The 18,177-nt window shown below is 40.1% G+C and overlaps 1 protein-coding gene across 2 annotated transcripts in view; it reads right to left on the bottom strand.

Moving 5' to 3' along the window:
* DEPDC1B (DEP domain containing 1B) overlaps positions 1 to 13,857 on the bottom strand; it is a 121,223-nt gene extending 107,366 nt beyond the window's left edge. The window contains exon 1 of one of the 2 annotated variants that reach the window (XM_023210494.1): positions 13,729 to 13,857. In XM_023210494.1, the coding sequence (XP_023066262.1) occupies positions 13,729 to 13,776 (48 nt within the window). In that variant the 5' untranslated portion in view covers positions 13,777 to 13,857. Of the gene's footprint in view, positions 1 to 13,524; positions 13,622 to 13,728 lie in introns of those variants that run through there. The other variant, XM_023210495.1, reaches the window with a different exon arrangement.
* Between the last annotated feature and the right edge of the window lie 4,320 nt (positions 13,858 to 18,177).

The following is an 18,177-nucleotide window of genomic DNA, read 5'->3' as shown; positions in this document are numbered from 1 at the left end:
GAGAGACAGAGAGACGGAGGGGAGAGACAGAGAGACGGAGGGGAGAGACAGAGAGACAGAGGGGAGAGAGAGAGAGATGGAGGGGAGAGAGGGAGAGACAGAGGGGAGAGAGAGAGATGGGGGGAGAGAGAGAGACGGAGGGGAGAGACAGAGAGGAGGTCAAAGGAAAAAAAGAGAAAGAAATAGTTAAAAAAAAAAAAAAGTGTGCCCTATTCCTTTAAAAGCCAGGGTAAATTTAAAACCTATAATTGATAATTGAAGGTCTTCTCCGTGACCCTATAACACTCCAATACTACCTCACTGTCAGTGTAAACAAGGGCATAGCCTGAAAACACTGAGACCACTGACAACCCATAGCTTTCCTATCAAAAATCCTTAACCCAGTAACCTGCGAATGCATTCAATCTGTAGCGACAACTGCTTTGCTAAAAGTAGAAAAATAACTTTTAGAGGAAACCTCATTGTGAGCACACCTCACCAGTTCAGAATTATTCAAAAAAGCAAAAAAGTAGCTTACTAACTCAGAAATCTTAAAGCATGGGGCTATTCTGTTAGAGAAAGGTAATTTAACACCAACCACTGATAATTCACTTAACCCAGCTCCTAACAGGGGACTTAATTACCATACTAAGGTCCAACCAGACCTAGGAGGAACTCCCTTCAGGACAGGACAATAGATGGTTCCTCCCAGGTGATTGAGGAAAAAACCACAATGAGTATTCAGTAATTGACAGGAAGACTCTTGTTGAAGCAGAGTTAGAAAAATTGCCTAATAACTAACTGGTCTCCTCAAACTTACGAGCTGTTTGCACTCAGTCAAGTCTTAAAGTACTTACAGAATCAAAAAGGACTATCTCAATCCTGACTCAAAAGGTTACCTATACCCTCTCTGAAACAAATTTGCATAAGAACTGCTTTTATGGTTACACATCTTGATGGGGCAGCTGGGTTGTTATGAAATACTCAGGAACCCAGTCCAGTTCTAGGACTCACCCCTGAGCACAGAGGCAATGTTGGGCACACTGGTAAAGGACCAGTAGATCCAGCAGCCCGGCCCCCTTTCTTTGTGGTCAAGAAAGGCAGGAAAAGGGGTGCAGGTCTGCTACATCAGTGAGTGTAACTAATCCGATAAGCAGAGGTCCATGGATGGTTACACACCCTGGAAAGGAATAAGCATTAGGATCATAGAGGACGCTCTAGGACTAATGCTCATTGGAAAATGACTAGGGGCACTGGCATCCCTATGTTCTTTTTTCAGAAGGAAAACATTCCCCCCTCAAGGCAAAAACACCCCTAAGATGTATTCTGGAGAATTGGGACCAATTTGACCCTCAGATGCTAAGAAGAAATGACTTATATTCTTCTGCAGTACCACCTGATATCCTCTTCAAGGGGGAGAAACCTGGCCTCCTGAGGGAAGTATAAATTATAACATCATCTTACAGCTGGACTTCTTTTGTAGAAAAGAAGGCAAATGGAGTGAAGTGCCATATGTACAAACTTTCTTTTCATTAAGAGACAACTCGCAATTATGTAAAAAGTATGATTTATGCCCTCCAGGAAGCCCTCAGAGTCTACCTCCCTACCTCAGCATTCCCCTGACTCCTTCTTCAACTAATAAGGACCCCCCTTCAACCCAAACGATCCAAAAGGAGATAGATAAAGGGGTAAACAATGAACCAAAGAGTGCCAGTAGTCCCCAATTATGCCCCCTCCAAGCAGTGGGAGAAGGAGAATTTGGCCCAGCCAGAGTGCATGTACCTTTTTCTCTCTCAGACTTAAAGCAAATTAAAATAGACCTAGGTAAATTCTCAGATAATCCTGATGGCTGTATTGATGTTTTACAAAAGTTAGGACAATTCTATTATGTTAATCAATCCGGAATCGTCACTGAGAAAGTTAAAGAAATTCGAGATCAAATACAACGTAGAGCAGAGGAGTTTCAAAACACTGGACCCTGGGACCTCCTCAGTCAATGGATGCCCTGGATTCTCCCCTTCTTAGGACCTCTAACAGCTATAATATTGCTACACCTCTTTGGACTCTGTATCTTTAACTTCCTTGTTAAGTTGGTCCCTTCCAGAATTAAAGCTGTAAAACTACAAATCATTCTTCAAATGGAGCCCCAGATACAGTCCATGACCAACATCTACCGTAGACCCCTAGACTGGCCTGCTAGCCCATGCTCTGATGTTAATGACACCGAAGGCACCCCTCCCGAGGAAATCTCAGCTGCACAACCCCTACTACGCCCCAATTCAGCAGGAAGCAGTTAGAGCGGTCATCGGCCAACCTCCCCAACAGCACTTGGTTTTTCCTGTGGAGAGGGGGAACTGAGAGACAGGACTAGCTGGATTTCCTAGGCCTACTAAGAATCCCTAAGGCTAGCTGAGAAGGTGGCCACTTCCACCTTTAAACACGGGGCTTGCAACTTAGCTCACACCCGACCAATCAGATTAGTAAAGAGAGCTCACTAAAATGCTAATTAGGCAAAAACAGGAGGTAAAGATAGCCAATCATCTGTTGCCTGAGAGCACAGCAGGAGGGACAATGATTAGGATATAAACCCAGGCATTCAAGCTGGCAATGGCTGCCCTCTTTGAGTACCCTCCCTTTGTATGGGAGCTCTGTTTTCACTCTATTTCACTCTATTAAATTTTGCAACTGCCAAAACAAAAAACAAAAAAAAACCTATGTTCTACCTACAGTCTGCTGAGAATACAAAAATGTTAAAGGGAAATAACAGTCTCATCTCCATATTGTTTTAAAGCTAGCTCTAGAAAAGAATCTAATAAGTATTTGTTTAATAAATGCTTATATAATATGTGATCTTTTTTTTTTTTCAGCCACTTTACTTTTAGGGATTCACTATATAGAAGCAAAAATATGAGAGATTAAAAAGCATTTACAGGCCAGGTTCAGTGGTTTACACCTCTAATCCCAGCACTCTGGGAGGATGAGGTGGGCAGGTCCCCTGAACCAAGGAGTTCAAGACCAGCCTGGGCATCATGGAGAAACCCCATTTCTACAAAAAAATTTAAAAATCAGCCAGGTGTAGTGGTGTGTGCCTGTAGCCGCAGCTATTCGGGAAACTGAGGTGGGAGGCTGAAGTGGGAGGATCACTTGAGTCTGGGAGGTCAAGGCTGCAGTGAGCCATGATTGCACCACTGCCCTCCAGCCTGGGTGACAGATTGAGACCCCGTCTCAAAGAAAGATAAAATAAAAGTATTTACAAGTTAAATTTTATTTAAACACGTTGAATTACATTTAATAAACCTAAGTGCTTTTTCAGAGAAAGCATTTATAAGTATTTTTATATACTTATATTTATAAGTTTCATAATCAGAGAAAAATTAGAACTAATTTGCCATTCTATAATCAGATAAAAACTAGAACTAATTTGAATAAAATTGACTGAAATGTGGAATAGCCATAAAACAAAATACTAACAATAGTTCCAAATAGAAATAGATACCATAAATATAACTAAGTGGAAGAAAAACGTACAAAACACTATATATAATCTGATCCTATCTGCTTTAGTATATGCATGTGAAAAGCTAAATGAATATATAACAAACTGTTCAAAAAAAAGAAAAGTCATCTCTTTTGAAGAAGGAATATAAGGCAACTTTTATTGTGTAACATATTTCTAATTTCTTCCTACATAATTACTTCAACATCTTTTTCAGAATGTAGGCTCCCTGCCAGTCCTCCTAATGTCCTTAAAATTCAGTCATATTCTCATTTTCTCCTCTCTTTCAAGTCTGTCATTTTACAAATTCTGAATCTTTTATTTCTCACCTCTCTTCCTATTTAAATCAGATTTTTCTGATGTCACCTTTTGCTTTAAACTATATTTCTGATCTCAGAGGTTTTTTTTTTTTGTTTTTCTGCAGTTTTTTTGCCCAACCTTGGGTCATGTTTTCCCTTCTAATCATGTCTTTTCTTCCAGATTTCATACTCTCTGCTGCCTAACCACCTGAGAAACTATTATCCTACTTCTCTTTTATTTTTGATGGCCAACCTTCTCAGCCACATTCATAATTCCTGAGCATATAACAGCAGGAGCTTGAGGGGCTGAAGTGGGGTTTGTGTATGCATGCACCCCAGATGTGTAGCACAGTGTGTGACCTACACTAGGTATTCAGTACACAAGTGCTTAATCGATCTTTCACTTTTTCTACTTTTTTTTTTTTTTTTTTAATTGAGACGGAGTCTCACTATATAGCCCAGGCTGGAGTGCAATGGCATGATCTCGGCTTAATGCAACCTCTACCTCCCAGGTTCAAGCGATTCTCCTGCCTCAGCCTCCCAAGCGGCTGGGATTACAGGCATGAGCCACCACACCCAGCTAATTTTTATATTTTTAGTAGAGATGAGGTTTCACCATGTTGGTCAGGCTGGTCTTGAACTCCTGACCTCAGATAATCCACCCACCTCAGCCTCCCAAAGTGCTGGGATTACAGGCGTGAGCCACCACACCCAGCACTTTTTCTACTCTTTTTAACCAACTTCTCAACCTCACAAAATTTAATCCCACTAATTCCTAATCATGTCTTCCTCCTGGCCAAATTGAAATAGCTTTTTATTCTTATCCACATTAATCTTTCTACTTCTTTTGACACTGTGATGAGTCATGCTCCAAATTAAGTTAGTCCAAATTTAGTATCTTTAATTTAAAAACACACAGAAACAAGGCAAGCCATGAGTAGGATAAGATATATCTGTCATGCCTAAACAAAACAAAAAAAAATCAATAAGAAAAAGACACTCCAATTAAAAAATGAAAAAAAAAATTTAAACAGGCATATCATAAAAAAGATCTTCAAATGTCCTATAACATACACAAAGATGTTAAACCTCATTAATTATCAGTGCAATGTAAAAGAACTTGACAAGTCAATATCACGACATGGCTGTCAGAACAACTAAAATGAAAGGCGGATCTAACGATCCCACTTTTGGGTATTTGGCCAAAAGATTTAAAGTCAAGATGTCAAAGAGATGTCTGCACTCCCAAGTTTATTGAAACACTATTTACAAGAGTTAAGCTATGGAATCAACCTAAAAGTCCATCAACAGATAAATGAATAAAGAAAATGTGGTAAACATATACAATATAATACTATTCAGCCTTTAAAAAAAGAAAGAAATGTTGTCATTTGCAAGGACATGGATGGAAGTGGAGAACATTATGCCAAGTGAAATAAGCCAGAAACAGAAAGACAAATAATGCCTATTCTCATTTATATGTGGAATCTAAAACAACTGAATTCAAAGAGGCAAAAAGCAGAATGGTGGTAACCAGAGGCTAAGGGGAGTAGAGAATGGGGAGATAATGGTCAAAGGGAACAAAGCCTTAACTAGACAGGAAATTATCTTTTTTGCTTGAGGTATCTTGTACATCATGGTAAAGATATTAATAATAATGTACATTTAAAATCTGAGACTAAATTTCAAGTGTACAACAAAAAAAGTATTTGAGGTGATGAATATGGTAATTAGCTTGATTTAATTATTCCATTGAATTCATAAATCATAACATCATTTTGTTCCTTACGAATATATACAACTATAATTTGTCAGTTTACAATTTTAAAAACTAAAAATTTTTTTAGAGACCTAAAACATAAGAAAAAAGATAAGCAATACTAAGTGCTGGTAAGAATGTGAAAGTACTAGAAATCTCATACACTGCTAACAGGAATGTAAATTGGTGTGACCAGTTTGGAAAACAGATTGGCAATATCTATAAACGCTAAATATCTGAACACCTTATAACTCAGCAACTCTACTCCTAAGCATATACCCAACAGAAATCCATATATGTTCCCCAAAAGACATATTATTCATAACGGCACTATCCATAATAGGCAGAAACAACCCAAATGTCCATCAACATAAGAATAAGTTTTAATATATTCACCAATAGAATGCTGTGAAAATGAACGAACTATTGCTACATGCCACAACATAGATGAATTTCAGAAAATAATACTGAGATGAAGAGGCCAGATATGAAAAGTAAATACTATATGATTCCATTTACTTGAAGTTAGAAAACAGGCCAAATGATCTGTGATATATATATTTGAAATAATGATAGTAGTTACCTTCATAAGGAGGTATGGACCAAGTGGGGGAAGGAGACTTCTGCAGTGCTAGTAATATGATATTCCTTGATCTATGTGTTGGTTACATGGGATGCTCACTTTATGAAAATTTGTTGAGTTGTATACTTTCTGTACAACTCAACAAATTTTTTTGAGCATTTTTCTGTACGTTATGCCTAATTAACACCTAAAAACAAAAACACATAATATACATATGCACATGCTCACATACTAAAATCCTCCTTAAGAGCAATCCACAGTTGTAGATTATTACTCACATGAAAGATGGCAAACATGAACTGGTTGCTTGGGGTGGTAAACTGGGTGTGGAAAAGAGTAGGGAGGTTGGAGAAGAAACCAAGTGAGTGGATGAAGGAGGGAAAGTATGTAAACAGGACAAGCAGAGCAAAGGCTAAATAATGAATAGTAGAAAGGGAGCCCATAAAGAGTCCAACAATGCTGATTTAACTTCTCTACCTATCCACCCACTTTACAAGGTTATTCTAAGATCAAATGAGATCATAACTATAAAAGTCCTTTGTTAAAAATGTGTTCCTCAAATATAAGGATAATATATAAAATGTCTAGGATATCTCTTAAATTATAAGGTTCATCTATTCTAGAGCTGGAAAAAAATCTCTGGGACAAAATCAAGACCTTAGCAGGATACACAACTTAGCAAATGTCATTCAGGTACTTAGTCTGTGAATAAGATCTGGAATCCTGTGCTACGGAGTTTTCTTCAAGTAGTCATTTCACTATACCAAGTACCTATGGATATTATCAAACCTTTAAACAATTTTCACGTATTTTTAATCATTGATTATTGATTTTTTAAAATACATGCTCTGACACCTAGCTTTCATTTATCATTAGATTTCTGCACCAAAAAGGCACAATGAAGTATGTAGAGCCAGGGGGAGGGTTAATAAAGATTTTTATTTTATATTGGTTGAACAATCATAATCATGAACTAAAATTACTTAATGCATATTACTTTATGCATTACATAAACATAATGAAGACATGGCTCTCTGGGACCCAATATTTCCAAATATCACTAGATATATCCACTAATTAACCCAGTTTGGTTAGCAGTTCTTCTGTTTGTTCTTTTAATTACAGAAGTAATAACACTCATTCAAACAAACGAATTAAATACAGAAGTATACACAAAAGAGTTTGCATGTCTTACTCCATACCTATCACATACAGACACATAGATGGAATTTTTCCTTTGTAGGTGTGTTGTTTGTTGTTGTTTGCCATTTTAAGAAATGAGATCGATCATGTTGTGTATGTTATCCTACAACAAGATTTGCACCTAACATAGATATCTCTCTGCGTCATACCTGCAAATGTAGCCCATTCTTAAGAATGTTCCGTAATTTATTCTGCCATTTTCTAACAAACGGTCATCCAAGTTGTGCCCAGTTCAGTTTTTACAAATACATTACAAGTATATACATGTTTATATAACCTAAAGTAGCAAGGCTTTTGTTTATTTTTGATAGATTTCTAAAAAATATCAGCATATTTAAATCAGTTGTAGCAGGTCACACTTCCACCAACAATGTGGGAGCCTAAAGCCTTACACTTTGGCCTACACTAGACGCTCTCATTCCTTTCATTTCTGCCAATCTATGTAAAATAAATTATAGATCCGTATTTTGTTTGCATTTTCATATATTTACCTTTAGTCATGTTCCTTTCTTCTTCTGAGATTTGCCATTTTTCTATTGGGTTGTCTCTTTTTTAAAATCAATTTTAAGAACTGTTTAATCTGTTAATGTTTAAGGGCATAGAAGTCAGGAAAGTTAATCAGTTTTGTTCAGTTCAATATCCTCACAACAAAGACCAGTGGCTGACATATAGTATACTCATTTAATATGTACTGATGAATACAGAATATTAAACCTTTTTCTTATATGTTAAGAATGTTTTATTTTAGTCTATCAATTTATTTACATAGTCTGTAGCTATACAATGATTTTGTTGTAGATGTTGATGTTTTTATAAGGAAATAAATATCTATTTTCTTTATTAGTTCAGGGTTTATTCTCTTAAAGCTTCCCCATCCAGAGGTATTAAAATATTTATCAAAATTTTCTTTTAATATTTTAGAGGGTATCTTTTTTAATATGTAAACCTTTAACTGAATTTTGTATGGTGGGAAGCAGGGGATCTCTATTTTTTTCTGGATGGACAATTGTGTTAGTCCACTCTTGCATTGCTATAAAGAAATACCTGAGACTGGGTAATTTATAAAGGAAAGAGGTTTAATCAGCTTACGGTTCTGCAGAGTGTACAAGAAACATGGTGCCAGCATCTGCTCAGTTTCTGGTGAGGTCTCACGAAGCTTTTATTTAAGGCAGAAGGTGAAGCGGAAGCAGGCAGAAGGAGGCACGTTAACACAGCAAGGAGGAGCAAAAGAGAGTGAGGGACAAGGTGCCACGCTTTTTTTTTTTTTTTTTGAGTCGGACTCTTGCTCTGTCACCAAGGCTGGAGTGCAGTGCCAAGATCTTGGTTCACTGCAAGCTCTACCTCTCAGGTTCATGCCATTCTCCTGCCTCAGGCTCCCCAGCAGCTGGGACTACAGGCACACGCCGCCACGCCTGGCTAATTTTTTTAGAGACTGGGGTTTCATCATGTTAGCCAGGATGGTCTCAATCTCCTGACCAGGTGATCTGCCCACCTCGGCCTCCCAAAGTGCTGGGATTACAGGCATGAGCCACCGCGCCCGGCCAGGTGCCACACTTTTAAACAATCAGATCTCACATGAACTCAGAGTGAAAACTCACTAATTATCATGAGGACAGTAACAGTCCATTCATGAGTGATCTGCCCCAGTGACCCAAACACCTCCCACTAGGCCACACCTCCAACATTGGGGATTACATTTCAATATGAGATTTGGAGGGGACAAATGTCCAAACCATATCAAGAGTCAATTATGCCATGCTTTTCTAAATGAACAGAAATACCATTAAGTAACCTTACATATCACATTTCTTGATTGTTTCTATCCTATTGAACAACTATCTGTTTCTGTGTAATACCATACGGTTGTCATTACAGTCAATACCAAGTATAAATCTCTGGTAGGACAATGCCCTTGTCTTCTTTGTGAGGGAATGTGAAAACTTCTCTTTTTTTTGAGACAGAGTCTCGCTCTGCCACCCAGGTTGGAGTGCAGTGGCGAGATCTCGGCTCACTGCAACCTCCAGCTCCCTGGTTCAAGTGATTCTCCTGCCTCAGCCTCCAGAGTAGCTTGGATTAGAGGCATGTGCCACCACACCCAGCTAATTTTTGTATTTTTAGTAAAGACGGGATTTCACCATGTTGGCCAGGATGGTCTTGATCTCCTGACCTCGTGATCCACCCGCCTTGGCCTCCCAAAGTGCTGAGATTACAGGCATGAGCCACCACAACTGGCGTGAAAACTTTTTTTTGTGAGGTTCATTTATCTTTGTGAGGGAAAACTTTTTTCAATTCTCATACTTTAACTCTTCAGCAGGAGCTTTCAATTCATTGCATTCTCCCACACAGGGAAAAAAAAATCCATTAGGATTCAGAATGGATTAACTGCTCTATTGCTACTGACTTTTATTTCATAATAGAAATACGAAATAGAAAATGTCTAATAAAACATCTTTATCAAAGTCTCATTGCCCCTTTTAAAAAGACAATTTATAAATAGACTTTTGAATTTACTTATTTTGATTTTGAATAGCATTTATCATTATGGGTTGTATTTCCTTCATATATGAGATACTTTAGATTTTTCAAAGCCTACTGAGGTCACCTTGGTCTCTGTTCCCACTTATTCCCAATATAACTAGGGGTTATTTGGCTACCCTGCTCAGAAAGAAAAATAATTATCTTTAAATAATCTAGCAATATACCATTCTCAGTCACATTTGGAAACAAAATATCCTATGTCAACAAAGAACAAGAGTGAATTTTTTTTCATGATATTATATTTGAAGATAATCTTTATAGCAAATGGAACAAAACATTTGTTTTATGATTTTAAAACACTTTTTGTTTTGCTTTACTTATTAATTTCAGTCCCCTAGGTTCCCCTAGGAAAAAACAAAATCACACAATTGTTTTTGCTTAACATGATGAGGCAAACTATAAGACATACACCTACTGCTGTGCATCCTGTTCTTTTCTCCAGGATATTCCATTTCCTTTCTTCTTAGTACCAAAAATATTATGATAGCAGTACTATAAAGAAAACTGACTGGTCTGGGAGTTCAGTGACAACCAATTCTAGATCTGCTTATACTTGCCACATCCTTGTTGTGTGATCTTGCCATTCTAACTCTCAGATTCAGTGAAAGCTGTATGTCTTTTAAAGTTTATCAGTTGCATCAGACCATATATATAACTCAGAGTAAGTTCAAAGATAAGAAGATGTAAGCAGCTTCTAGAAAAAAAATGTTCTTTCTCTCTACTTGAATGAATTACTGACACCAAGTTTACAAAAATGAAAGTGATTTCAATGAAAATGTATACATGGCAAATTAGCTTCATATTTATATGAAAGTGATTTCAATGAAAATGTATACATGGCTAATTAGTTTCATATTTATCATGAGTTGGGGCCATTTGACTTTTGCCATAACATTTTACCTAATCCATAAAATGTTTTCAAATAAGACTTTGGAGGTTTAGAAAAACGGAGCTGTACATGCTTTGAGAAAGTAAAGTGAGCCGTGAAAGGAGAAAATAAAGGCCTAGTTTTTGTATTCCAATAGATTTTTACCAACCTTTCCCTGAAGAAAGTTTAGAATGAGCATAATGGGAAAAGGGGGAAATTGTATGTTGCGGATGGAGGAAGGAAAGGTCAGCTAGGTCCAATAAGTAAAAAGAGGACTAGTCTCAAACTATTTAAACATATGATTTACCTAGCAAAAGCTTTAAGTCACAGCTGAATTACGTTGGGGAAACAATTACAGATTTTACAATGGAAAGAAGCATCTTCAATGTTGGCTGCAATCATTGACAGCAGGAATACTCACTTTTGAAAAAATAAAAATGGCCATTGTTTTATGCATTCCAAATCTTAGTTTAATATTATGTTCCTCAAACACTATAAAGTTGAGAACTGAAATGATTACCTGGGAAATTCTGGTGAAACTGAGGCGTTTGTTTCATTAATTATCCATGTCATTTATCTTCTTAACTTAAATTTAGCCTGAATATCATTTGTTAGAGACTGAAGACTTTTAGAGAGCAGAGAGCACCTTTTTTTAATTAAATTCCTTTGATAATATTTTAATGTGACTCAAGAATCCATCAGTATCTATATATGGGCCCTCTGCATCAATGAAAAGAAGTATCTTATACAATTCTGTGAATATGAGACTAAAATACAATTTCAATTATGAAGTAATTTCTTTTTTTTTGTAGTCTAATGCAGGAAGAATGAAGACTAGTCATGTCAAGAACCAGAGCCTCGCTACGTTTTCCTTACGTAAGTGCTGTAAATAAATTGGTGAAGGGAATCATCAAATGCCTTATTTTCCTTCCCACAAAGAGAATAAACCTTTTTGAAAGTCCCTAATAAGGTACAACCCTTATCCCTAAAGTTAGACCTACCAATAGCCGTGACCCCAGATCATTCTGGTGTCTGTATGGAGTGTTTGCAAAGATGAGTGCAATAATTCTTCCCATCCTCTCCACATGTACCTCTGTGGCTTTGCCACTCTGCCCCTCAAGAAGTGGAGTTGAATTTCTAGAATCTGGATTTAGCTGTTTAACTTGCTTTGACCAATGAGATTTGAACAAAAAGTAACAAGCTGAAACTTCCTTTTAGCTTTGTTGGAACCATGACACCACTAGGTGAAGATGCCTCTCATAAACTGTTAGAGATATCTGACCCAGGTAATAGCCAGGACCAAGTCAAGCAGCCATCTTCCATCATCCAGTACTAGCCAAGTCATATTACTTGTGGCACATGAGTGAACTCCACAGAAGAACTGTTGACATGAGTCTAGCCCAGATTACTGATCCAAAGGATGATCAAATAAAATGCTTGTCTTTTTGCCAAATAAAACAATGTCACAGACTCTCCCAAGTCCCCTTATTATTTTTTTTTTTATTTTATTTATTTATTTTTTTTTGAGATGGAGTTTTGCTCTTGTTGCCCAGGCTGGAGTGCAATGACGCACTCTTGGCTCAGTGCAACCTCCGCCTCCCAGATTCAAGCGATTCTCCTGCCTCAGCCTCCCAAGTAGGTGGGATTACAGGCAGGTGCCACCATACCCAGCTAGTTTTTGTGTTTTTAGTAGAGACAGGGTTTTGCTGTGTTGGCCAGGCTGGTCTCCAACTCCTGACTTCAGGTGATCCATCCACCTTGGCCTCCCAAACTGCTGGGATTACAGGAGTGAGCCACCATGCCCAGCCCCAAGTTCCCTTAAATCATGTAAAATTTCATGAGTATGTGGTACGTGCAGTTTTCGGTGAAGAGGATCCTTAATCTTCATCAGCTTCTCAAAGTGATCTATGAGCCAAATTTAAAAAGTAAAGACCCATCAGCCCCAACTATGATTTCTCTTCCAGAAGCTGGCCTTCTCAGCTCTGGCTTGACCTACTGGTATAGTGTGTAGCTGGCTTTGGAAAGAAAAGGAAACCCTATTTACATTATCTGTATTCCAGCATCCTCACCTCTTCCATGAGTCTAGCTGAGTAAGAGTTTGGATCTTAGTTCCCACCTTTTCCTGTGTATTCATTATGATGCATAGAGCGATGAGAGTAATGCCCATGTTAAATGTGGCCAGAGAGGTTGGCAGACCAAGGAGCAAGTTACCGTCCTCCCAGATTCCCATATTACACTTCCATAGAAAATCCTCTAAAAACTTGCCACAGACATTACCAAATTGTCACCCTTTATTGCATTATAGTAAGCCTTTGAGGTAGAAATCACTAAAATTACTTGCTCCAGGCCATAAAGCAGACCAAGTACACCTCAATACCAAAGCTTTTCTCCCAGGAAAAAAAAAAAAAAAAAAACGGACCCAGGACCCTCAGGGTCGGCAAAGACTCTTCTAAAACATCTGTCCGGGCCAGTTCCTCATTTGGATCGGTGCTGACATAAACAGAAACGCCAGGGGCCGGAAATGTGGCCAGGACGATGCCCCTGTGTTCTGGGCACCGTTTGTTCGAATACCTCATCAGGTATCACCAGGTGTCACTCAGGAAGGAGACACGCCCTGCCTGGACTGCAGCGAACGCTGAGCGTTACGGGGTACGTGGTGGCCCTCAGGTTACCGACCGGGTCCGTTAGATTCCAAAGGACAAAAGGCAGGAAGCAGCCTGGTCTTGGGGTCTTTAAATTAGAGAGGTGCTATCTACTGCCGAAAACCCAGTCAACATCTCGGGACAAAGATGCACTCACCCCCGGCCGGCTGAGCTCTGGGCCCCTTTAGCCTTTCTTTGAGCCTGGTCCAGTAAAAAGAAGCCCCAGCAGTCCCAGCTGAAGTGCTCCACACCCGGGTCCCGCTGAACTGCAGAAGCGAAGACTGACAAGCACTCTGTCCGCGCGTAGACTGGGAGCTCGCGGCACCGGCGGCTCCGCCCAGGCCCCCGCACACTCACTCACCAGCCTGGTAGCTCTGTAAGGCCCGGGCCCCACGATGCGATGCTCCATGGCGAGTAGGCAGCAGGCAGCAGGCAGCAGGCAGCAGGCAGCAGGCAGCGCAGCAGCGGCAGCAGCCGCGCCAGCGCCGATCCCCGCCAGCCGGCGGAGGAGCAGTTTGAATCCTAAGCCCGCGGTCTCCGGGCGCTGATTGGGCGGCGCGGCGGTACGTCACCGGAACTGCGCAGGGTGGGCGGGGATGTCGGCGTCTCCTCCGAGACCTGCGGCGCAGGGAGCTCTGGGTGCCAACTTGCCTGAGGTGAACTCTGTTGCCCACCCTGGTCCCAGCGTGCAAGCACACCTGGGCAGGTGCGACTACGGGGCCAGGGGCATTTCCCCCGCACTGGACAACGCTGTGCAGCGCCCTTCCTAGATTTCTGCGTCGGAGCAACACAAACACGCATTCTTTACAAAAGGGTCAATAAAAGCGTGTTACCCTACGACCGAAACCCAGCTTTGGGCCGCGTGGATAAATCCCTGTCCTCCCTACCAAGTGCACTGTGAGCTTGGAGGTGCTACTAACTCTGGGAGAAGCAGGTAATGAAATGAAGCGAGGCAACAGCTTTTACCAATGGAGGGATATTTGAAAATAGGATAGAGAGCACATGGCCACAAGGAGCGTAGACAGTATGTAAGGGCAATAAAGAGCGGGAAGGGAGCCCAGATTATCTTGTTTGTTCTCTTGATAGTCTTTTCTCCTTTGAGTTCTGTGTTTTGTATTGGACTGATATTTTTAGTCCTTGGCAATAGGATTATGAGTCCTTTTTTGACTGCTTAGAATTTTCCCCCTGGGAATTGCTAGTCCGATTTGCAATATTTCAGAGGGACAAATGAAGTAACTCCATATACTTACGACTCTGTACACCTACTCAAATTTGGTCATCTCTGTAAGTACCCAGGATAAGACGTTGAAGGAGTGAAGATGTGCCATTCCAAAATATGCCTAATTGGTATATTGATTATTTCGAGCGGAAAACATTGGAGAAATGGTAGTTTCAGAAAGGGCAGGCTGACCGGCCTCTTCCGCGGCAGCAGGCCATAAAGATTTCTCTGGTACGGGCATCCTTTCCCTACGACGGTGAGAAAATAGCCCGTATCACCAAAGGCTTGGAATTGAAGGCTGCAGTTGACCTGAATAAACCTTCTTAACGAAGTAACCCTATCTTCCACTAGGAGATACAGGAAATTTTTTACATTTATCTTCTAGTGACTCCCTAGAAAATGTTACTGTCTTTGTGAGCTATGGAAGTTACTCGAGTCACAGGGCACCAAAATATGTTAGCAACTGCCCATATCCGAGACACCGCCCCAAAGTATGTTACAGGCAGCGAATCCCTATAGATCTGCAGCACCCTCAATTCTTGCCGCCTCAGAAGAAAGAATTCGACTGAGGGGCTTAAGACGGAAGGAAAGACCCAGGCAAGTATTAGACCAGAAGTGAAAATTTATTAAAAAGCTTTGAATGAAAGGAAGTACACTTCGAAGAGGGCCAAGCTGGTGACTTGAGAGATCTAGTGCATAGTTTGACCTTTTGACCTGGGGTTTTATACGTTGGCATACTTCTGGGGTCTTGCTTTGGGGCTTTGCATTACTTCTCTCCTGATTCTTCCCTTGGGGTGGGCTGTCCACATGCGCATACTTGAGCCCACTTGCCCAACTCCTAAGATCTTATCAGGAAGCCGCTGATCAACAGTTTAAGTGTTTTCTATTAGGAGACTGCCTTTCCCTGGTGCTGGCTGTGACCAACTATTATTTTAAAGAGACAATTAACAACCGCCTGACCATCACCTGATGGCTGCCTGACATTCCTGATGTGTGTGTGTATGAGGGGGAGCCCTCTCCTGCCCTGCTCATGCCTGACTAGCTACCTACTGTAACACCGTAGCCAAATTTTCTTTGTTATGGCTTTTTTTCTCAAATGTATCTCTCTTTGTCTAAAAAAATAAGTGAAGCATCTTCAGCCACTTTCTTCAGACTTCACTCTCTTGTGAAGATCCCCATGTGTATGTAAAACTAATAAAATGTGTATACTTTTCTCCTGGTAGTCTTCCTGGTGTCAGTGTGGTTTCTGGATACAGCTGGAGAGCTCATTAAGAGGTAAAAGGGAGCTTGGAGGTGACCTCTGGCTCCCCTATAACATCATAAGAAAGACCTAAGTAAGGGATTAGACTCCTACCTCTTCTCTTCCTCAAAACCACACCACTACCACCACCTATTTGCTGCTTTAAGTTTTTATTTAGAAAGCCCAAGAAATGTCCAAAATGATACATACATATTGCTTTTGTAATTAGGAAAAACAATTAAAAATTTTTTTGTTACTTCCAGTAAGTGAATCCTTATCAGAACTTTTTTATTTTTAACCTCTAAGCTCCATGGAAGAGATCTGCTTGTCCTTGGCAAGGAATATAAAGGGATACTTGTGTTCTTGACACAAGAAACAGGAGAAAGGGAATTTTAGAGCCTTGTCTGTCTGAGACCTGCCACCATCTATCACGGTGGTGAAACTGGAATCTGATACAAAACATCATGTCCAGCATTATGCAGCTCTCTAGTTCTGTAAGTATCACAGACTGTGAAACTCCACAGATGTGGATTTCAATAATGACTGTTACTACTTACCAGCGGAGTAACTCCAAGCTAATTATTTAATTTCCATCTACTCACTGGTAAACTGGGAATATTAATGATTATCTTGCAGAGTCATAAGGATGTATGTAAAGTGCTAAATATAGTGCTCAGCATATATTTACAGTGCCCAGCATATATCAGTAATAAAAAGAACTATATATTTTTTTAAAAAAAATGATGCCAGCTTCTTGAGCATTTCCCAAGAGCCTGTTATTAGCCATAGGCAAGATGGCTGTTACTAGAAAGGCATACTTCCCAAAGATCTACATATCAGAAGCCACAAAGAGTCGTTGCAGGGGCCGGGGGCATCTGGACAATGCCATGCAGCACCCTTCCCAGACTTCTGCACCCACACAACACAAACATGCACACTATTTCTCTACAAAAGGGTCAATAAAAAGGTGTCATCCAGTGATGCATCACGCCTATAATCCCAGTACTTTGGGAGACCAAGGCAGGTGGATCACTTGAGCCCAGGAGTTCAAGACCAGCCTGGGTAACATGGCAAAACCCCGTCTCTACTAAAAATATGAAAATTAGCTGGCTGTGGTGGCACACTCCTGTAGTCCCAGCTACTCAGGAGGCTGAGGTGGGAGAATCGCTTCAACCCAGGAGATGGAAGTTGCAGCGAGCCAGGATCGCCCCACTACACTCCAGGCTGGGTGACAGATGTCTCTAAATAAGTAAATAAATGCCTCAAAGAAATCGAGGTTCTACATTTGTTCATTCACTTTTTCAGCAAGTATGTAGGAATACACTACTGTGTGCCAGCTGTAATTCCAGTCACTGAAATCATGCAATAGAGAAAATGCAGCTTCTAGGAGCTGACTCCTAAGTAGAGGAAGGGATGACAAGCTAGCTATAATACATTCAAATATGTATTATATATGAGGTGGTGATTGAGTACTGAGAAGAAAAGTAAAACTAAAGTGGAGAGGGTGGTAGGGGGAAGTTGCTGTTTTGGTTCAGGTGGTCAGGGAAGGCATCTTTGATGAAGTGACATCTGAGTAGATGATCTGAGTGAAGTAAGGGGTAGTTGTCTGCGGAAGAGCTTCGCAGCCAAAAAATGAGCAGCCCATGAGAAACTTCCATGAGACATGGGAAGGAGGCTGGTGCTGACTAAAGTGAGGGAGTAAAAAGGGCAGTGGAGAAGATGGGGTTGAATACAGAGTGGAGTGGGGCTTTCAGGCCACATTATGGGCCATGGGATTCTGATCCTATTCTGAATTAGTGAAAATATATTAGAAAGTTTTGATCAACAGAGTAATCAAAACAGATCACAATCACTCTGCTGATCTTTGGCCAGTCATTTTGGCCAAATCACTCTGGCCATGTGTGGATACTGGACTCGGGTAGGCATTGAGGGTGAGAAAGGAGGCAGGAAAACCAGTTGAGGAAGCTGCTACAATACTTCATTGGAGAAAGTAAACAAATTTGCTTTGTGTGGTGCTTGGCACATAGTGGCATTCAACAACCATTTACTGAGTGAGTAAATGAGTGAGCAAATGAAACTAAGCTTTAGAAGTTATTCATTTCTTAAAGATCAATTTGATTCGTTCATTCTGTTTGCCATTTCTCATGTGAGTATGGGGAACAAAATAATAGCTAGCTTTTATATTTTTATTTTAATGCATCAGATTTGTTTTTAAAACACTTACTTTTTATCATTAAAGTCCTCTGAGCTTTTGAGTTTGGGAAAATACAATCTGCACATACTCCATGACTTGTGTTATAATTGCCCCTCCACCTCCTGCCACCTCACACTTACACCATTACAGTAAAAGT

This window comes from Piliocolobus tephrosceles, chromosome 4 (assembly GCF_002776525.5).
Source record: "Piliocolobus tephrosceles isolate RC106 chromosome 4, ASM277652v3, whole genome shotgun sequence".
Classification (NCBI taxonomy): domain Eukaryota; kingdom Metazoa; phylum Chordata; class Mammalia; order Primates; family Cercopithecidae; genus Piliocolobus; species Piliocolobus tephrosceles.
This window is presented reverse-complemented; position numbering and strand designations above follow the sequence as displayed.